Source organism: Otolemur garnettii, unplaced genomic scaffold, assembly GCF_000181295.1.
Source record: "Otolemur garnettii isolate 467f Iridium unplaced genomic scaffold, OtoGar3 scaffold00009, whole genome shotgun sequence".
NCBI classification, from domain to species: Eukaryota; Metazoa; Chordata; class Mammalia; order Primates; family Galagidae; genus Otolemur; species Otolemur garnettii.
In genome coordinates this window covers 6860654-6882601 of record NW_003852404.1, presented here as the reverse complement: position 1 = coordinate 6882601, position 21948 = coordinate 6860654, and the positions used below count along the sequence as shown (strand labels likewise).

Below are 21948 nucleotides of genomic sequence, written 5' to 3'. Positions count from 1 at the left end.
GTGACTCAGCGTGAGGATCCATCACTCGGCCTGGCAGCAGGCAGGGTAGGAGACCCGGTCGCCTTGGCTCCGTCTCTCTGCTCCTTCTGGTGCTCCTTGAGTCTGATGTCAGAGCTAATTAAAGGCAAGGAAGCCTAATCTCTGCCCCAAGGCTGGTGACAGCAGGGAGCCACTAGCTGGGGCTAGGCAGTGGCTGTCATGCTCAATAGTGTTGTACAGAGGCTACTGCTGCCCAGAAGCCAAAGCTGAGCAGATAGCTGGCGAGTGACAGCCCCAGAGCACAACCCCTGAACAGCCTCCCTGGAGGGCTTAGTTACGGGAAGCATCATGTGCAGTCTGGGCACCCCGTCTGCTGTCTCAGGGACAGTCTGTGTTCTGTCTGCAAGGTGATTTCATAAAACTTTCTCTGGATGTCCCCACACCCAATAGATTTTTCCTTAATTTTTTTTACTTACTGTAAAGTTTACTCTAAGAAGGGTACAGTGGGGAGAATTTGACAAAACACGTACAGTCATGCGTCTGTCCCCCCAGTCAAGATACGGCACGGATCCATCACTGCCCCTGATTCTGCTGTGACCCCTGTAGTGAAGTCCTCTCCCCACTGGTGGCTGTTGGCAGCCACTGACTTGACTTTGGTCCTTATGCTTTTGCCTTTTCTAGAATGTTCTAGGAATGGAATTATGTAGCATGGAGTCTCTTGAGTCTGTGACGGATTCGTGTCCTTGTGTGTATCAGTTGCTGCTTCCTTTTTATCGCTGGGTCATATTCCATTGAATGGAAATTTGTTTATCCTTTCCCTAGACGAAGGAGATTTGAGTTGTTTTCAGTTTTGAGCCATCATGAGTAAAGCTACTATAAACATGTGCATAAAGGTTTTTGTGTGAACATAACTTTTTATTTCCCTTGGGTAAGTACCTTAAGAGTGGAAATGCTAGATTGTATGCTAGCTGTATGTTGAATTTTTTTTTTTCTTTTTTTGGATACAGAGTCTTGCTCTGTTCCCTGGGCTAGCATGCAGTGGCATCATCATGGTTCTCTGCAACCTCAAACTCACACCATCCTCCTGCCTCAGCCTCCTGAGTAGCTGGAACTATAGGTGTGCACCACCATGCCCAACTAGCTTTTGATAGAGACAGGTCTCACTCTTTGCTCAGGCTGGTCTCAAACTTCTGAGCTCAAGCAATACATGGATATAAATATATATATATGTGTGTGTGTATACATATATATATATATTTATTCATATTCCTGGGAAAGTAACTTTAACCTCTCTGTTCCTCAGTTTCCCCTGTCTGCAAAATGAATGTAATGATGGTACCTGCCTTATAGATTGTGGCGGAGATGAAATGAGTCTGTGTATCAGGTTAAACCATATGAAGTTGCTGATACCCGACCATTTTTCATGACACACAGGGCAATTTTACATAGTTCAGCTTACCATGCAGTGGTCCTTGTAGTGCTAGACAGAGGCTGGTCCTGCAGAAGCGGCACCTATAGCTATCGTCGTCATCATCACCGTTATAACAACTGCTGCTGTTGCTATAACATTGGTATTGTTGAAGGTGGTGACTCTGAAGCTGATGTTTCATGTTCCCTGTGACCTCTAATCAAGCAGCCAGTGTCTACCAAGGACTTTTAGGACAAGCTTCTTTCTGAGGCTACAAAGAGTAACTTGATCCAGGCTCTGCTCTTATGGAGCAGAAATGTCCAGCTGGTGTGACGGACTTAGGTGCAGAGTGCAATGGGCAAGCTTGGTGGGCAGGCCCGTTAGGTGAACCGTGTAGGGTGATTGGGAACTTGGGATAGGGAAAATGAGATGGGCAAAGGCTTGGGAGGGGTGACAGACATGCTTCAGGAGGAGGCTGAGATCTGACTCCAGGGTGGAGGGTAAGAGGCAGCTCATGGTGGCCAAGACTGGGTTCAAAAATAACCCCCATCCTTTCCCTCCACAGCTAGAAGACATCTCCCACCTCTGCCTCCACCATGTCCTCAAGAACCATTATCATTGACCACGGATCTGGCTTTCTGAAGGCTGGCCTGTCGGGGTGGAATGAACCCCAGATGATCGTCCCAAGCATTGTCAACTACATACCATGCAGGGAGAACCCGGGCCCCAGCTACGCCCGGAGGCGCGTGAGCCTGGGCATCGACTTTGGCCGTCCTGACACCTTTAGCTACCCCATAGAGCGTGGCCGCGTCCTTAACTGGGAAGGTGTGGAGCACATCTGGTCGTTTGTACTGGAGAAGCACAGACGGGAGCATGAGGACTCTCCCGTGATGGTCACAGAGTTCCCCATAACTGAGCCAACAGACCGGCAGAAGACGCTGGAGGTGAGTCCTTCTGGGGGCTGCGCCTACTGGGAAGGAGGGATGGCCTGACACTGTGTCCAGGCAAGACTGGGCACCAGGAGTACTGCTTTGCCACACAAGTGTTTCCTTGGGTACCTTCAATTTTGAGAGCCTCGTGGAGGCTCCCCTATAGATAGTGAGCCACAGCCCCGGTGGTGGACAGGGAGTTGCTGGATGTGTGCTCATGGGTTCCATGGATGTTCACACACTGAGTTCTGGTCCTTACACTTGACCATGAGGAGGTTAATAAATAATTACAGATAGTGACCAGTTCTAGAAACGAAATGACATGGGGTGATGGCCAACTGCTGGGGAGCAGGGGAGCCTGTTGGGAGAGGGTGACCAGAGAGGGCTTCTCTGGGGAGGTGATTTCAGCCTGTTAGGCTGGAGCCCAGCAGGAGACATGGCAAGAGACAAGTAGGACAGTGAGGTTGGCAGGAGCCAGATCTTCAAGAGCTATGGTGGGCTATGGGGAGCATTTGGGTTCTACTCTAAATCAAGGATTGGCCAACTCTGGCCCAGCACCTTTTTTTTGTAAATAAAGTTTTATTGGAACATAACCACACCCATTCATTTACATATCGCCTGCGGCTGCTTTCACAGAGTAGAGTAGTTGTAACAGAGACTGTATGTCGTGTAAAGTGTAAAATATTTATTATCGTAGGTTTGCTCATTAACTACATGGTGCCTAGTTAGATTTGAATTTTAGATGAACAACAAATCGTGTCTTAGTGTAAGTATGTCCCCAGTACTGCATGGGGGGTACTTGTGCTAATACATGATTTGTCATTTATCTGAAATTCAGATTTAACTCAGCATCCTGTGTTCTTATTTGCTGAATTTGGCAGTTTTTACTGTCTACAGAAAGTGCTTGCCAACCTCTGCTCTGCGTGACTAGGAAGCTCCTGGGGAGTTTCAACGGGGGAGTCGTGTCTGATTTTCTATTTGGAAAAGAGGGCCTTGCCTGCTGTTTGGGAAATGGCTGATGGGGGGGACAACATTTTAAGAGTAGGAATGGAGGGAGCTTCCTCTCACTGAGGGGGGGAAGATGGGCCCACGGGGCTGAAGAATGGCCAATGTCACAGGGCAGGGTACTGCAGACTTTCTGCAGCGTCTGTGGGGTCAGAACCATAGGGGGTGCTGCAGAGCTGGGGTATTGGTGAGGGGTGTTTCTGTAAGGACCCAGGGGGTGATGAGCCGGGGGAGAAAATCAGCCCGGGGACTCTGCCAAATGCTAAATCCCAGAGTTCCAGTTTTGTTTGATGTTTGGAAAGTTTTTATTAAAAAAAAATAATAAGACTTTGCCTACCAGGTATTGAGTATGTTTTCCTTTTTTCTCTCTTTCTACCAGTACTTTTTGGATGTAGTATTGAATCTTCAGCTTTCATTTCTTTTCTAATTTGTTCTTTCTTCTGAAGAGGTGGTGCAAGCTCTAAATATGACCCTTGGCAGTGCAGCTGCCCGCAGAACCCTGTGCCCCAGGGTGAGGGCTCTTCCTACTACCCCACCAAAGTGGTCTCTTAGCGGCCACAACTGGACAAGCTTCTGATGGCACATCCAGACTTTTTTCTAATCTCCAGAGCTCCTTCCTTATACCCACCACTGTCCTGGGGACAGCCTGAGAGTCCCTGGAGGTCATGCATCTATGCTGACCTCAATTTTGAGAGCTGAGTGGTTTGGGGAAGATAACTAAGTGCCTTCACCCTTGTTGCAGATTATGTTTGAGTTGCTGGAGGTCCCCTCCGTCCTCCTGGTTGACCAGCTGCAGATGTCCCTGTATGCCTCTGGCCTGCTGACCGGCGTGGTGATCGACTCTGGCTACGGCCTGACCCGTGTGCAGCCCTTCCACCTGGGCCGCCCCTTACCCTCCTGCAGCAAGACGCTGGAGTTTGCTGGCCAAGACCTCTCCGACTACCTCTTCAAGAGCATCTTCAAGGCAGATTGCAACAAGCATGATCTGTTTCAGCTGGAAACAGTCACCACGACGCAGATAAACAAGTGCTACGTGCCACAGAACCTGGAGGAGGCCCTGGAGTTCCATCAGAGCGTGCCGAGTGGCTCTGATGAGACCAACACCTACCTGCTCCCGGATGGCACCCCTGTGGAGCTGGCCCCCCTGCAGCGCCTGGCTCCTGAGATGTTTTTCAGCCCCCAGATGTTCAACCATCAAGGGCCCAGCATTCCGCAGGCTGTGGTGGACTCCATCCAGTCCTGCGAGACCTGGGTGCGCCCGCTGCTCATCTCCCACTTGGTGGCCTGCGGGGGCAACACCCTCTACCCGGGCTTCACGAAGCGCATGTTCAAGGAGCTGACCGAGGATCACTTCTCCTCCACCAATGCCACCTTTTGGGTGGGTTCCAACAGAAACTTTAGTGTCTGGCTGGGAGCGTCCGTTGTGGCTCACCTGTCCACACACAGGTCTGAGTGGGTGACCAAGGAGGAGTATGACGAGAGTATGAGGCTGTGACCTGCTGTTTCCTTCTTGGGAATGGGCTTAGGCCAGACGGGATCAGGTAGATTAATTTCAGCAAAATGCTCTGGGCAGGAGGAATTGAATGGGGTGGGGTGGGGTTAGGTGGCTCTGGAATTCTGAGGTTATGAGGGATTTTTGTTTGTTTGTTTTTTTGAGACAGAGTCTATGTTGCCCTTGGTAGAGTGCTGTGGCGTCACAGCTCATAGCAACCTCTAACTCTTGGGCTTAAGCAATTCTCTTGCCTCAGCCTCCCAAGTAGTTGGGACGACAGGTGTCCATCACAATGCCTGGCTGTTTTTGTGTCGTACTTGTCATTGTTGTTTAGCTGGCCCAGGCTGGGTTTGAACCCGCCAGCCTGGGTGCATGTGGCCGGCACCATAACCACTGTGCTATGGGCGCCGAGCTATGAGGGATTTTTTTTTTTAGATTCTTAGGTTTTATCTTGTTTCAGGAGTGGGATCCAAGTTGAGGGAGGATGGGATGTCATCCCTTGGATACAGGGGACATTTTTTCCAGAGTTCTCTGTCTTTGGGGTGCAAATGGCCACCTGCCACCTCCATGCCTGATGCCACTTATGTTTTCCTTGGCATCTCCCTTGGATTGCCCCTTTCTTCTTGATCATCAATTAGGTTTTAACTGGGGTAACCCTCCTGCTAGGAGCCGTAGTTATTTTTGACTAGGGGACAGGAAGGGTAGGGATGGGGACAGTTAGAGGTTTTATAGTCCTACAGGCCTTTTCTGGCCAGGGGTGGGGGGCATTGCTGCGATGAGCCTGGAATGTTCTTTCCCTGGCCAGGGCGTTGTTTTATACATGCAAATAAACAACTTGTTTGGAACCAGTGCTGGCTCCTGTGATGGATGATGTAGGATGGGTGGCCCCTGACAGAGACTCAGGGAGAGTGTGAGAGAGTCAAGGTAGGGGCTGGGCAGGTGCTGAAGAGCCCCAGGGCCTATGAACAGTGGCGGCCACTGAGCAGAACAAAGAAGGCCTGGAGTCCTCGTTCTCCACTGACACAATCTCCCATTCATCCCAGCTGCCTGGACTCTGTATAAAAGTTAGAGTTCTTATTCAGTTCCTATGTATCCAGTAAATATTCCATTACTTACTGTGTTTCAGGCACTGTGCTGGGTACTGGGGACTTTGAGGTCAAGTTCCTGTTTTTAAGATTATAAGCTATTAGGGGGTTTATTGTAGACAGTAAATAAGTAACACATTTCAGATGAAATGAATCGAGTGTGACAAGGTAATGTGATCTCGGATGGAAGGACAGCTTCTCTCGACAGGGGGACCTGAGATGGAGAACCACTGGGGGCTTCGGTAACCATGTCCTCTCTTTCCATGCTGCGTGGTGAAGCTATGCTTCTGCCTCCCCAACAGTTAGGTGGGGCCACGTGGCTGAGTTTCAGCCGATGCAGTGTGTGCTTCACCCTTAAAATATCCAGTGTAGCCTGTGCAGTGGAGAAGGTTCAAAGGAGGGCTCAGAAGTCTTGGGGGCTGACAGAGCTGCCGATGGAAAGAGCCTGAATGAATGGGCTGAACAGAAGCCCCTTCCAGCCCACCAGCCTGCACTAGCTGGGACTTGAGGAAGAAATCTGTTGTGTTTGGCCCCTGAGATTATGGAGCAGCTGTTTTGGTTGTTCTGACTAATACAGAGAATTAGACCATCATTTGTTATTTACTTAGTAAATTTTTTTTTTAAGTGGAAGAATTAGGGTTTGAACCCCATCTGGGCTTACATCCCCCCTGTGACATCAGTTGTTTCTGAAAGGGGTTCTTGGTTCCCAAGAGCTGGAATAGACACACACACACACACACACACACACACACACACACAGTGTGTGTGAAAGAATTAAGCCCAAGGAAACCAGTGGCTTGAGGGAAGGTGGAGGAATTAGGAGGGCAGAGACCAGCTCACCTGGTCTTTGAACATATGAATCATGTTCTCTTAGCCACAGCTTCACCCCCAAACTTGGCCCATCAGCAGTCCCCAGGGAAAGGAGTGGGTGCCTAGAACAGGGGCCTCTTGAATAGAATAGCTCAGAACCAGCCTGGTGCAAACCTGAGGACTTGAAATCAAATCCAGTGATAGGCTGGCCCTGCCATTAGCTTTGCTACTTTAGTCAAGTTGTTTAACCTCTCTGAGTTTAAAAAGGTGTGAAATAGGGAGAAATACCTTCTCCTCTCAGAGATTTGGTGTTGAGGATAAGCTAAGGCAAAAGACAAGATCACCCTTTAAACTGAAGTGCTGTTGACATACGAGGTGTGACTTTAATTTTATAATTTGATATCACTCCTATTAATCATGAACATTAATAATAGCGGCTACTGTCACCTTGCCAGGCATGCTGGTGAGAGCTCTACAAATGGAGTTACATTTAATCCTCACATGGGTGCTGTGAAGGGAGTGGTATTTATCCCCGTTTATAAATAAGACTGAACATTAGAGATGGTAAGCACTTACTCAAGTTTATACTCAAGCCCAAGCTAATCGTGAATTGCCAGAGATAGGAATGGATTCAGCATTCCTTTTTTAAAAAAATTTTTTCCCACTTTTATTTCAAAGGACATTTTTTTTTTAATTGTTGGGGATTCATCGAGGGTACAAAGATCCAGGTTACACTAATTGCATTTGTTAAGCAAAGTCCCTCTTATAAATGTGTTCCTCTCCAAGAGGTTTGGATTCAGCATTCTTAAAAAAAAGACAAAAAAACAAGGCTATAATTAGGTTATGACATTCCTATAAAAGCTAAGAATTAGTTTCAAAATAGGGCTGTGTACACTGGATACTTTTTCTTCCATTCTTGAGATACTTTACTGAGAAGAACATTTTCTAATTCCATCCATATAAACATGAAGGAGGTAAAGTCTCCATCTTTCTTTAGGGCTGCATAGTATTCCATGGTGCATTAATGTACATAGTTAAGCTATAAGACATAAAAAAAAACCCCAAAACTAGACTAAAAGTGGCTGAAAGATTTATTTGTCTCGGGTAACAAGCAGGTAGTTCCGGGGAACAGTGGCATAGCTATATGATTAAGGACTTTTCTGTCTTTCCATTTTCCACCGTTAGCAAGTAGGCTTGTTGGATCATGGTCACAAAATGGCTGCAGCAGCTCCAAGCATTACACCTATAATCCCTGTGTGAAAAGGGAGGGTGAAGGGAGTGTTCCATTTAAGCGTCTCTCTTTGAATTAAGAAAGCATCACCCCACAGACTTCTGTTTATGTCTCATTACTAAAAGAAAGAGCTGGCATGTAGGCATGGGTGAGCAGATCCACGGTATCCATTCCTTGGCAGAACAGGAATTTGAACCTAGGTCTATCCATTCTAAAGTCCATGTTATAACCAATAGAGCCATGCTGCCTTCTCAGCTTTCTAGGCCTCACTCGCCCCCCTGTCCTGAGAGATGCAGATGTGTGATTTTCTTCCCAGGCTTTAGTGAAAGCCCCTTTGGGGTGGCAATCAAGGTGTGGACATCCTGAGCCGTAATTTTGGGACTCGAAACCAGTGTATTTGTGTACACCTGAGCCTTAAAGGGCAGAGGGGGTGATACTCAGAAATGAGTAGAGGGAGAGGAAGGCCTGGAGAAGAGATGGGCAAGGGGTATTTTCATTCCTTATTTAGCTCCGGGCAACTGTCATCAGAGCGCTTTTTCTCATTTCATTCCAAATGTAACATTTAACCTTTCTGTTCAAGCATCAAATCTGGCTGCCTGGTGTATAATTACGAACTTTTCTTCGCTTTCTCTCCCCCACCCCCACTCCGAAAGCTTTTAAAACTCCCTCGCTGGGTACCATCTCACTCCTCTGACTCTCCAATTAAATTAAAAATAGCAGCTCCGTGGGGCTGTGCAGGGCCATCAACCTAACTCGGAACTGCTGGCACTCCAGGCCTGGAGGGGCGGCGCATGGTGCCCAGAAGATGCCTGCTGGCTCTGGCAAGGCCTAGCAGCTGCTCAGAGCTGGGGGAGGCTTCTCCTCCATGAGAGGTCTAGGGCTGCCTGCCAGGGGCAGCCAGGTGCAGGGGGTGGGAGGCAGAGTCTTGGCAGCTGGGCTGGGGGCTGGGTGGGGTTGGCAGAAGGGACAAAGGGAAATGCCCCCAGGCGGGCCATCCCCAGTTGTGAGGGTATAGTGTTGCCAGTTTCTGTTGCCAAGGCTGGGGCCTTGCACCCTTGCATTTGCGCTTGGGTGAGATTTGGACGTCCAAGTTCCCTGAGATAACCCTGGTAGAAGCTTTGGATTCTGCTTATGCTGAGGACGTTTATTACCTCTCCTACTTGTAGGACTCTTTCTACAGAGAGGCAGGTGGTGGAATGGACAAGAGCAGGGATTCTGAAGACAGACTGCCTGGATCGGAATCCCTGCTCTGCTGCTTCCTGGTTCTGCTAACATCCCTGTGCCTCAGTTTTACCATCTGTAAAATGGGAATAATAAAGATGCTTACTTCACGGTGCTTTTGATGATCACCATGTGGCTTTACTGAGTTAACGTATATAAAATACTTGGCAGGTACTGGGCATGGAAGGGTTAGTTATTATTACTCCTGAACATACCAGCCTCTATTGACCAAGTCCTTAGGCAAAAACCTAGTTCTTCTATTTGTATTTACTTGCTCATAGGTAGATAGATGCTGGTGATGGAGGAAAAAACATCACAAAGTGCTAGTTTACTTTCTCAGGGGGAAGGCATTACAAGGGTAATTTCTTTGTCCGAGTACTGTGGGTTGAATGTGTCCCTATGAAATCCGTGTTGGAACTGAATCCCCACTATGATGATATTTAAGAGATGGGGCCTTTGGGGAAGTGATTTTCCTGAGCCCTCTGCCTTGGGCATAGGATTAGTGCCTGTCTACGGGGCCTTAGAGGGCTGCGTGGGCCTTTTGTTCTTCACCACGTGAGGCCACAGAGTTCGTCCCCTATGGAGGACACAGCACCAAGGTGCCATTTTGGACACAGCATCTCTCACAAGAGAGACGTCAAACCTGCCGGTGCCTGGATCTTGCACTCCCAGCCTCCAGAATGGTGGACAATAAATTTCTATTATTTATAAATTACTCAGTCTGTGGTATTTTGCTATAGCAGCAGGAACAGCCTAAGATGCTGAGTGATGGGGTCAACTTACATTCTGGACGCAGAGGTACGATGCCTCGCACAGAAAGAGGTGGATTTTCTGGAGGAAAGGATGCTTGAGACGGTTCCTGTCAGAATATCAGGACTCTGCACACCCTGTTCCTCCACTATTACCCTCCTTACAACCTGGGTTGTAGGGATAAATGGATGAGTTTGGAACGTCCAGGGATTGGGGGGCTGGGGAAAGATGGAGGTGATTGTTGGCAGGGTCAGCTCTTGAAGGGTGTCAGGTGTCACACCAAGGACAGAATTGTCAGTGGAGTCACGATGTCACTGGAGGAAGTGGAGCTCTGGGTATAGCTTGGAGAATGACTCAGAGAGGAATTGGACCAGAACAATAACATAAACCAGAAAAATCAGTATTCTTTTAGACTCTAGGCTAAAACTTCTGCACATCTAGGACCTCAGTCCTCCCTGGGAATTTGGTATTGATGCGACTTGGGGTGGTGGCGGATTTGAGGAGCTGGCATATCTTCCCTCTATTGTCCAACAGTGGTTGCCAGGAGTTGTCAATTTTAGAACAATTTTAGATCCTAAAATCTAAAGGCGGAGGGCAGGAGAGTAAGCCCAGAATACAGAACGAGGGGGGAGTCATCTCTAAGGGGGAAGAGTAAGACGAATTCACATGGAGGGTGAGATGAGCCCCTGTTCAGCTGGGAGGGCTGTGCTTGGCCGCATTTGCCCTTCTCTTCAGCACCTCGGACAGCTCCTGGAGGCTTCTTCCATCCTTCCATGCCTCATTCATGATCTGTCCCAAGAAGCCAATCCTTGAAGTCACAGAGACTCAGGCTGGAACGTCTGTTCACCATTTGCATGCTGTGTTGCCTGGAGGAAAGATCTGCCCCTCTCTGGTCTTGTGGTCTCGTCTGTAAAGTGGTGATAATACTGAACTCATAAGACTGACGTGGGACTTTTATCTACTCAATGAATATTCATTAAGCACCTACTCTGTGCCCTGGGTCCTTTGGTAGTTTTTGTTAAATTGACAAATTTTTTAAAGAGGCTTAGGAGAGAGCATGGCGCATAGTAGGTGCTCAGCAAAGGTTAATTTCCTCCCTGAGTCACTGTCTGCAGGACTAAAGACACCAGGAGGCTTTGGGTTGCTGCTGTGACCCCAAAGCTCATTCCTCCTCCTAGCAAACTTTCCCTTTTTATCCTGTCTTTTTTGATTAACTTTTCCTCTAAGGTGTTAGGCTCTTGATAGACAACCCCTCTAAGGGATCTTTAGAGTTCCCTGAGGCCCTAAAATCAGAATGTGAGAGATGGGTCTCACTCCTTTTTTTAAGTCAGAGTTAATTACACTCACCCCAATTCAAGCCATTCTCCCGACCCCCCCACCCCCTGTCCTAGGGTCTTCCCCTCTGCAATTATCTCCCTCCAGCGAGGAAATGATGTTTAATCCAAGAAGGATGATGCTGACAGAATTGAAGACACACATCCACTTTGACAAACCTTGCTAACACCCCGGCTGGGGGCTTCTTGAGACAGAGGACAGACCTGATTCCCACTCCCTCGGGTTTAAAGGGGGGTGAACACACCCCAAGGGAGATGGGAGAACAGGCCAGAGCCACCCCCTCTGTTACCCTGTGCTCACGGGGATCACAATCTTGGCCCAGCTCTCCAGGTCAGCAGATCAGGCTCCTGTTGGGGCTGAGGGCCCTGGCGCACGGTTCCCACCGGAGACGATCGGCTGGGGGAGGGGGTTGGCCGTAATCCGTGTTTAATTTCTCCAGGGCCTCCATTATAAATTCCATAACTCCACCAGTCAAAACATGACTAATTCCCGGGACTGCAGCCCCCACCTGGGAGTAGAAAACCCTGTGCTGTTTTTGCTACCTTTTATCACCACTAATAAAGGCTTGGCACTTGGAATTTAGCTGCTGTGGGTGGCTTTCTTATGCTGTGGGCTCTCTCCCTCCCCCACAGGATCGCTATAGAATGAAGGCTGGCCTGCTGGGCTGCTTCTCCATCAGCTTTGTAATATTCCCAGCCTGGAAAGCCACGAGTTTGGGGACAGTTTGCAGAGAAGGGGCCACAGCGTTCAGGGTTAATTGGGCCTTTGATGATTCTGACAAGGGTAGGACGCTGCGTGATTTATGGAGAAAAGAATGGGTTGGTTGAAAGTAAATAGAGCAAAATTGCAGGTGTGGTGTTTAACCTTCTGAAGAGGACGTGATTCTATACGTATTACCTTGCCTAGCCGCATGGTGCCCGCTGGGAGAGTGGACCGTGTAGGCAGTGAAACAGTGCACATCGTTACTGCCCCTCTCATCCTCCTACACTAGCTGTGAAACCCTAGGCAGCTTACTGAGCTTATCTGAGCCTCAGTTTCCAAATCTCCAAGATAGTCCAGACTAACCATCAGCCCCAAGTGCATAACAGGGTCATGAGTGGATAAGGACAGGGGCTGGCCCATCTGAAGGCCCTGCAGGTTGGGGAACAGTCCCCTCTGGTTCCATTATTTCATCTAACACCTTAGTCATTACATAGTCATTAGAGATGTTCCTCGGGGGCCCGGCTAAGGTATGAATTTGTTGGCCTTGCAATAAGCAACCAATTTAGCTTTCATGTCTCAAAAAATAGTGCTCATTTTCAACTGCCTGGCCCTTTACCTGGAGTTAACGCAGTCTCACTTCAGGTAGGAAGTGGTGGTGACTTTGACTCAGGGAGTCGGTAGGGACGGTCTGTGCATGTGGATGGAGAGATGTGTGTGGAGGGCTGGCCCTGTCCCAGAAGAGAAGGGTGGGGACAGTGGAAGATGATGATGAGATAAAGAGATATGGGTCTGCCTGGTGAGCCCTGGGAGGGGCCATTCAGCCAAGAGCTGGTCAGCCTAGAAATCTAAAGGGCTGAAGGAGCTATAGAGACCCACGTTTCAACTGTGGCTCTGTCACTCTGTACTGGGTGACCTTAGTCTGATTACTTAGTGTCTCTGAGCTCCGAACTCCTCTTCTCTAAAATGGGGATAATAAGAGTACCTACCTCATGGTGTAGAAAGGATTACAGGCGCTACTGTAAGCAAATGCCTGGCATAGTGCCTGGGATTCAGTAAACGTGTCGGCTGCTCTTGTTATTATCGTTGTTATGATTGTGATTCTTAGAATTCATCCTCTTTTCAGCTGCTGTAAGGAGAAGAGCATTGGCATTGACAGACACAGTTGTTGTTCCAGGGTTCAGTCATGGCCGGAGGCTGTGAGTAGGTCAGTTTGCTGCAGGGTAGCAGAATCTTGCCAGATGGGGATGGAAGCCCTCAGCAAGGCCCAGCGCCCTGCAGAGCTGAACCACACATCTCAGGCCAGGCTCGGCAGACCTGGCCTCGCCTCGAGCTGCCACCTCTCTGGCTCTCCCCTGCCCTGAGGTAGTTCTTAGTTTTAACATGAAAAGCCTCTTCCCAGATATCTTCTGGGGGACTGGAGTCAAAGGAGAGAATGTCAGTGTCAGCCAAGGACTCCTTTAGGCAAGATTGTTGACCTGGTGGCCAAGACCTCTAAAGTCAGATTCACCTTGGAGAAGCCAGGTAGCAGTAAGTAATCTTGTTGTCTCAGACTTTAAAATCTTCCCAGAAACTGCCACTTGACCACTAATCCACAGTCATCCCCAAAGGTCACCATCTCTCACCTGGGCTCCACCTGCCTGCCCCGCTTCCAGGTGGCCCACCCTCCCATACCACTCAGTCTGTTCTCAACACATGGGCCACACAGCAAGCCTGGGAAGGGCTCTGTCACACTGCGTGCCCCTCCTCCAAAGCCCTCCATCGGCTCCCACCTCATGCATGGTAAAGAGCCAGAGTCCCCACTACGTCCAGTCCTAGAGGGGCCTGCTGGGTCTGGCTCCTGCTGTACCCTGATCGCCTCTCATCCTCTCCTTCCCACAGGCCCTGCTGCTGGGCCTACCTTCCCACTACTCTGCAGTTGCTCTGGGACCTGCCAGGTTCGCCCTTGCCCCTGCCTTTGCCCTTGCCGCTCCTTCTGCCTGGAGCATCCTCCCAGACACCTGCCTGCTGGCTCTGTCTCTTGCTTTTTCACATCTGCCCGTGTGCCACTTTCCTAGAGGGACACCCCAAACTCCTCACCTGTCCTTAAAAAGTAACCACACCCACATCTCTTTCCTCCCTCTGCTTTATTTTATTTTTATTTTTAGCTGGCTGGGGCTGGGTTCGAATCTGTCACCCTCGGTATATGGGGCCAGTGCCATACCCACTGAGCCACAGGCACCACCCCTTTATTTTCTTTTTTAAATAAATGTTTGTTTCTCCATTAGAACATCAGGTCTCTGAAGACAGGACTGTATGTGTTTACTGTGGCATCTCCAGTGCCCAGAATACTGCCAGCACCTAGTGCTTGCTCCGTAAATGTTTGTTGAGTGAATAAGTGAGTGAATCTTCCTCCCCTGGGAGTTTGTCTATCGTCAGCACAGAGGATGCACAGCCAGCTCTTCCTTCCCTCTCAAGGCCCAAGCAAAAGCATGCAGCTCCAACATCCAGCAGGAGGTATGGAGATTAGCCACTTGTAGAATTTTCTGGCCTTGAGCTATAATGGATGTATTCTTGAGAATACACTGATCGAGCTGACTTCCTAGGAAGTTTGAAAGCCTATCATCTACAAGAATGTTTAGTTGGCTGCCTGGTAGAGCTTTCAGGAGGGGAGATGGGTCTGATTCTAGAAGAAGAAAGCCCAAGAAGTGACAGGATGCACTCAGGGTCACCCACTTATCAGCAGCAGAACCAATGTCCAAATCAGGTCATCTTGTTCAGCAACCTTGCTTCCATCACAAGCACATATGATGGCACAGGCTGCAGCTCCAGGCCAGTGGCTCCTCTCCTTGAGGGCCTCTATCTGGACCTTTCATTATACCACCTGATCTTCCCATCCCAGATCCCATCACTTAGTTCTCTATCGCCTGTTCTCCCTTGTGCTAGAATAACCCAGAGACCCCCTCCGCCTAAGTGCCCCACCTCCTTCCCCTACCACCTTGCTACCTGGACACTTTCTGTGGCTCCACCCACTCCCTTCTTGTCGGACTGGCTCAAAGCACCATCACCTACGTAGCTGGGCCTTTGCCCCCGCCCGTGCTGCCTCGGCCCTTGCAAGCAGTGAATTGGCATCATCCTTATTTCTCAGATGTTTGGGGGAGGCTGAACTTTATCTCTCTCAGCTCAGGGAATGTATCTCAGAGTCCTCAGGCAGCAAAAAAATGGAGCGGGGAGACCTCAGGCTGTGTCGTTAGATGGGAGACTCAGGTTGACAATCTGGCTTTCCTTCTGTGAACCTTGTTTTCATTGTTTATGAACGAGGATGAGGAAACACACCTTGTCATTACTGGGAGGATGTAATGAGCCCTGACATGTGAGGCACCCATTGCCACTTCTGGGCCACTGTGATCATTCAGAGAGGAGCTCATAGAGCTGTGGTTGGAGGCCTGAGCTCTGGGGCCAGAAGCCCCGAGAGCAGAGCCTGACACTGTCTTTCTCCAGCACTGTGACCTTGGAGAAGTCACTTGGCTTTTCTGTGTGATAAAGTTAGCATCTGCCTGATGGGATTGTAGCAGGATCCGGTGAGAACACACGACACAGGGCCTACTTGGAAGAAAGCCTTCATCTTGCTGTCATTGTTAGGAATAACATTGGAATGTCATAGAAGAAAATGAGGGGAGCCAAGTTCTCTTTCTTTCAGTTCTCTAATTTACAGGTGGGGAAACTGAGGCCCAGAGCTGTGGAGCGGAGACAGGTATAGCTGACTCGTCCTCTCTCCTCGGTTCCACTGCCACTGAGCTGTTCTGCCTTTCCAGGGTGAAGGGCAGTGGGGGTTGGTGCCCGTGTCCTGCCCCCCCACATGACTCCTCCAAGGGAGCCTCGGTGGGGGACTGTAGCTGCCACGCCATTCTGATCCCCACTTGGGAGTCTCAGTCGCTGGTTCCATGAAAACTGCTTCTTTCCTCCTAAATGAGGAAAAATGCCTTGGATACGCCTTGTGCCACCACCACGCCTAATCTGCAAACCTGTAATTCCCTGAAATAGGGAAGCAAAAGAAAAAAAAAAAAAGCCTACGCAGTCTGGCTGACTCCTGGGCCAAGATTTAGAGACGGGAGCTATAGTGAGGTCTCGCATTACTGAGCCTTCATTACTTTTACAAAATATGTTCTGGTGGGTTCACCCGCAGCTAAAAGTGCCGTCGTAAATAATTAAACTCCACTTGTCAAGGGGGCCGAGAGAGGGGTGGTGAAATGGGGGCACGTGGTGAGGAGCACTGGGTTGGGAGACAGGAGTCCCGGGACCTTGGGTTGTATCTGACCCCTGTGTCTTTGGGTGAGTGGCTTCACCTCCCTGGGCTTCCCAAGTGTAGGGCGAAGAGGCTGGAGCAGGTGGTCTCCTGGGTGCCGGCCAGCTCTGACAGTCACGGTCGCTCAGCTCCAGTGAGCACGCATTCCAGGGAAGACAGGGCCGGGCCTCCCAGTCTTCCTTCCTTTGATCCTTCCTCCCATTGGCACTGTCATCCCCTTGGAAAACAGGTGATTACAGCACGGGCAGCCTCAGCTCTTTAGAATCACACAACACAGGGTGGGAAACTATCTAGGAAACTGATCACAACATCAGAGAAGCTCGGAGCCCCATGGATGTGCAGCGAGCCAACCTGGGAGGGCCTGGGAAGGCTTCCTGGAGGAGGTGCCATCGGGCCGAGTCTGGAGAATGGAAGGAGTTAGATTAAGGGAGGACAGTGCAGACAGAGAGGACAACCTGTGCAAAGGGGCGGAGAAGTGTCCATGAATTAAAAGGCTGGTGATTCCGTCAGGAGCAAAGGTGACCTAGGAGGGTTGAGGACTGACAGGGATGGACCCAGGGGCTTTAAATGCCTGGCTGAGGAACACCAAGCTGCTTTATCGCGAAGGTGGTGGAGCATCCTTAGCTCTGTACCTTGGCCTGTGATACACAGCCTCTAGCGGAGCCTGCTTGGAGTTTAAGTAGGTGCACCTTCCCCTTACCCATCCCACCCCTCATTCCTCTCTTGAATTAGGCAGAACTTGGTGGAATGCATTAGGTGGCCAGGGTGTCTGTAACCAGTGCCACAGACTGGGGTGCTGAAACAACAGAAATGTCTCTTCTTACAGTTTTCAAAGTACAAGGTCAAGGTTTCAGCAGGGTTGGTTTCCTGTGAGGTGTCTGTTCTTGGCTTCAGAGGGCTGCCTTTTCCCTGTGTCCTCATATAGTCTTTTCTCTCTGCATGTTCCTGGTGGCTCCCCCTCTTCTCATAAAGATGCCAGTCAAATTGGATTAGGGCCACGCCCACGGCCTCATTTTAACTATCTCCTCTTGAAAGGCCCTGTCTCATTCATTCTGAATTACCGGGGGTGGGGCTTTAGCAGATGAAATTTCCTGGGAGGGGGGACGAATAAGTTGGTCCATAACACGGAGGGTCCTTTCTGTTATTTATGGAGGAAGGGGGAGGGTGCCCCTTGGGGAGATTTCTGTAGGTGAGAAGATTCAAAGAATGTTCCAGCCAGATGGGGCAGTCTTTCTGCTTCCCCTCGCTTCCCAGTTTAACAGATGGAAAACCAGAGCCCACAGAAGAGGTTCGGCTCACCCAAGGACTCAGCAAATTGGCACACTGGTGGCGAGAAGTCAGCTTGTGGGCTTGCTGGCTGAGTCCCTCCTGCCTCCACACCGGGCCTTACGAATGGAGCCCTGTGCAGGCTCCGTCTTTTCATACCTTGGTCCACTTTATTGAATTTTGGCCACTCCACTTATCAACTGGATGTTCTTGGAAAAGTCCCCTCCGGCTGCTCATCTGTGAGACAGGGCTATAATCCCCTGCCTAGCTTCTAGAGTTATTATAAAGATTCAGTGGTGTCCTGGATGGGAGGGCATCTTTAATCTAAGGTCAGTTGCTGTTATTAATGTAATCATGTACTCTGGAGGCATAGAGATGGCCCGATGACTGAACATCACCCAGCCCTAGTGCTGGGGGCTGAATGTTCGTGTCCCCTCCCCAAGTTCACATGTTGAACCCAAATCCTCAGAGCTATAGTATTAGGAGGTCCTCATGGGGTCAGTGCCCTCCACTGCGAGGGTCCCAGCTGGAAGGCACTTCCTGTGAATCCGGAAGGGGCCCTCCCAGGCGCCAGATCTGCAGGCGCCTTGATCTTGGATTTCCCAACATCCAAAACTGTGGAGGATGAGTCTCTGTTGTGTGGAAGCCCCCCAGTTTCTGGTATTGTGTTGTAACAGTCTGAACAGACTAAGATCCCTGGCCTAAGGGTCCCAGCTTTGGAGAGCTCACTGCTGCCTCTGTTTCCCTGAGCTCTCCAAGGAGCTGCTTCTCTACAGTCTCTTCCACATGGCAGGACAAGTCGGACCCGTTCCAGCCCACTTGCAGCCACCCAGCTTGGTGGTGGCTGGCTAGTGGCTATAGTGACAGATACAGTGGGTACCAGCTGGGCACAGGTCTTAAAGGGGCAGTCTTAGCTCTTTGCTGGGGTTGTTCCCCAAGGCCATGTCTAGGTGGAGTCGCTAGCTGAGGTTTTGGGAACAGGTGCCTTGAGCAGGCCTGGGTCAGACAGAGGGGAGTAGGGGGAAGTCCGTGGGAAGGGGAGCTGGTTCTGGGAAGTGAATCCCAGGGCGCTGAGATCCCCTCTCACCTCAGACTCTTGTGCTTTAAATTCTCTCTCCCGATCTCTTTCCTCTTTCTTCTCATTTCTCAGCCCCCTTTCTCTCACGCTGTAGATAAACTGCTCCTTGGAGAGCTCAGGGAAACAGAGGCAGCAATGAGTTCTCCAAAGCTGGGACCCTTAGGCCGGGTATCTTAGGAGCTGCACTGTAGAGAATCATGGAGCCAAAGGCATGCTTTCCATTCCTCCTCCTGCTGCCTTGTGGGGTGGCTCAGGGCAGACCCACTTCTCTGAGTGTGTTTCTTGTTTGCAAACTGCAGACAGCAAATCCCACCCTGAGGCCTGACTGTGATTGTCATGGAGAGAATAACTGGGCACAAAGCTTGATGCCCCTGTGTGCAGGTTTGTTCCAGCTGCGCTGGCCTCATTTCTGACCCTGACTCCCCATCACTTTGGGCAGATGAGACTTTCAGGGTGAGAAGGGGAACAGCTAGGTTTCCTCCCCTGTGTCTTGTGCTCTGTGGGGCAAGGTTTGTACTTTGCCCCTGGATAAAATCGAGAGCAAGTCCCACTACCTCCTAGGTCACTTTTAGGCACTGAAAGTTCCTATGGTCACTTCTGTAATGTCTGGTCCCACAGGACAGTGGAAACTTGCACATTCATCCATTGAAACTCAAGGCTTCTCCAGTCCCTCCATTCAGGTTGGCTGGGGTGCTGGAAAGGGGGGTGTGGCCAGAGTCTCAATTTCACCCCCCCTTTGCTAGCAGCATTTTATGAGGGTCCTGCCTTTTGGAGTCGGAGGCAAGGAAGTTGGGAGCACAGAGGAGACAGCAGAGGCAGCTGAAGTTTTACCAGATTGGCACTGCCGTAAGTTGGGACCAGTGTACTCTGGGCTTGGCACATGTTTAAATCTGGTGCTTTCCCTCATGGAAGATTTTTGTGGGTTCTTCCGAGCCTCACCCCTTTCTGGGGCTTCCTCACCTGAACCTCCTCTGGCTGATCTGTCATAGGTCCCCAGCTGCCTCCTGCTGAGGGCTCTTTGTCCCTTGGGAACCTTTCTAAGCATCCCCCACTCCCGTGCCCACCTCTGGTCCCTGGGAGATGCTTTGCCCTGACAACACCAGGTTTTATGTGCCTCCTCTACCTGCCACATCACCATGGTGATTTCCCTGGGGTGAGGCACACGTCAGCTAGCTAGCTTTCCAAGCAGTCTTGCTGGCCACTGTCTGCCTAGGCTCAAGGGCAGGGCAGGCACCCTGCCCTTCTGTCTTGAGAGGGGGCACTCTCAGAATTCCCACAGCTGTCCCCAGGGCTCCCCTCCTTATCTGCAGCCCCTTCTTGGCCTCCTCAATCACTTCTCAGGTAAAGACTGGGAGTGAGTGACACCTATTATCTTGTGGCCTCATCCAAATGGAGACCAAAGTAGTCCCATTTTAACACCTTGTTACCATCAAACATACTTAAGCATTTATACCCCAGGACCTTTGCACGTGCCACTTCTTTCTATCCTTGAATACCTTGTCTCCGGATCCCTGCATGGTGGAGGCCTCATATGGTGATCTCAGCTATGATGACCTCAGATATGCATGTCCCCCTCCCTAGCCAGCCACACTGTGAAATCATCCTGTCCTTTTTTGCTCTGCAGAGAATCATGATCTGAAATGATTTGTTTGCGTGTTTATTTTCTGTCTTTGTACCCCACCCACTTCCTCTGCTCCATGGTTTTGCTTGCCACTGTAGCCCCACCATCAAAGGCAGTGCCTGGTGTAAAACTAACACCTGGTGAGAAGGTGAGAACGCCTAGGGTGATCGTCCCATTGGTATCCACAGGTATCCACAGGTGATCATCCCAGGTATCCACAGTCTGGTATGTAGGATATGATCAAGATACCCAGATATCTCAAAGGGCTGAGGAACAGGAGTAGCAGATCTCGGCCCATCTGTGTGATGTAGGCAGCAAAGGGTGTATCTCTGGTCAGAATGGCATGAGCCACACTATCCAGCTTCCCCTGAGAGCTGGAACTCAGATGTGCAGAGCCCAAGTGGGAACTCAAGGGCCAGGGGGATGGGTGTGAATATTGAAACAGGAAGAAGCAGTTTCAACTTGGTTGGGTGGGTATAGGTGGGGTGCTGCTGGCCTCCCTGATCAGCTGGGGGGCCATATAGAGCCCTGAGATTGCCCAGGAGTGAGTGGGGTGGCTGGGTGGAGACTGTGGAGCTTCCTCTAAAGCAAGGCCAGCCTTCAGGCCTTCACAGCAGGCTGGCTTGTGGGATCAGACCAGGATTGCGGGGGGGGGGGAAGGTACAGGCAGACCCAGGGGCAGTGGGGAGGCCTGGCAGAGAGAGTCAGTCTAGCTCTCAGAGAAGGGGTTAGATACTCTGGGGCGGGGGCCCTGGTCCCAGCTTCCTTTGGCTGTGCTGGCTACAGTCCATGTGGGGGCAGTAGTCAATGGGCCTGGGACACACTCCGTACCCAACCTACAGCTCACAAACACTTTTCCTCTTCCGCATCTAGTTGAGATCAGGCGTTCAAAGGCGGCAGCCTACCTGGTGGGGAACAGGGCAGCTCTGAGTGCTGTGCTGGTAATCACCTTGCAGGAAGTGGAGGCAGGTGTGAGCATAGCTTCCCCGTGCACAGTCTGCCCAAGCCCAGACTCAGCTGCACTTGGGACGGGCCAGCTGTGCCAGAGTCCATGGTCTGAGGGCGGCTCTCCACCAGTAGGGTTGGGCCAGCTTGCGAGGTCACTGCTCATTAGTGCCCCCAACTGGCCTTCTTCCCCTCCTGCGCCCTCTGTTCCCACCTCCCTCTCTGCTTCCTGAGTCCACCTCCTTAGAATCTGCTTTTGAGGGAACCCAAATTAGAAAGGTGGTTGGGAGAGTCGCAGAAATGGAACGTTTTGTTCCTCTCACAGCAAAATGCAAGTTCAGAGACTTAAGCAGCACTGCACCCCCTCCCCCCACCCCAGTAAGGGAGGGAGGAGATTGGTGGGTTTGTGGGGTCCCTGGGGTGTGTGGGGAAGCGTGGGGAGTGGGAGAGAGGAGCTGGGTCTGTGACCTCAATGCCTGGCTGGGGTCTTGCTTATAGGGCAGCAAAAGGTTGGTGTCTACGCTCCCTTAGGAGAGATTGTCTCTGGGGGTCACATCCAGCTCAGCTTTTGCAAGGAGCAGGATTCAGAAGAGAGACAGCTGACCCAAGTCTGGGGTCGGGCATCCTACAGGGCGAAGGCCGAGGGGTCGACACCACGCATACAGAGGTGGCAGAGTCCTAGGGAGCAGGTGTCCAGGCTTCAGGCTGGCTATGTCCAAGGACAGTGGGTGGGGCCGGAACAGGAGAGCCGCCCAGCCAGAGCCTGCAGGCGGGTGGGGGGTGGGGGTGTGGAATTAAACACACAATTG

The 21948-nt window shown here is 50.6% G+C and overlaps 1 protein-coding gene across 1 annotated transcript; it reads left to right on the top strand.

The window, feature by feature from the left end:
- The first annotated feature begins 1983 nt into the window (after positions 1–1983).
- ACTL8 (actin like 8) lies at positions 1984–4816 on the top strand. The gene is made up of 2 exons (XM_003783854.1): positions 1984–2331; positions 4064–4816. Exons 1-2 carry the CDS (start codon positions 1984–1986, stop codon positions 4814–4816), a joined length of 1101 nt encoding a protein of 366 aa, XP_003783902.1.
- The last annotated feature ends 17132 nt before the right edge of the window (positions 4817–21948 follow it).

Bases quoted from the DNA above. Each gene is read 5' to 3' on its own strand.
- ACTL8 (XM_003783854.1), top strand. From the start codon at position 1,984: ATGTCCTCAAGAACCATTATCATTGACCACGGATCTGGCTTTCTGAAG. The intron at 2,332-4,063 runs GTGAGTCCTTCT...CCCTTGTTGCAG, and splicing joins ACCGGCAGAAGACGCTGGAG to ATTATGTTTGAGTTGCTGGA.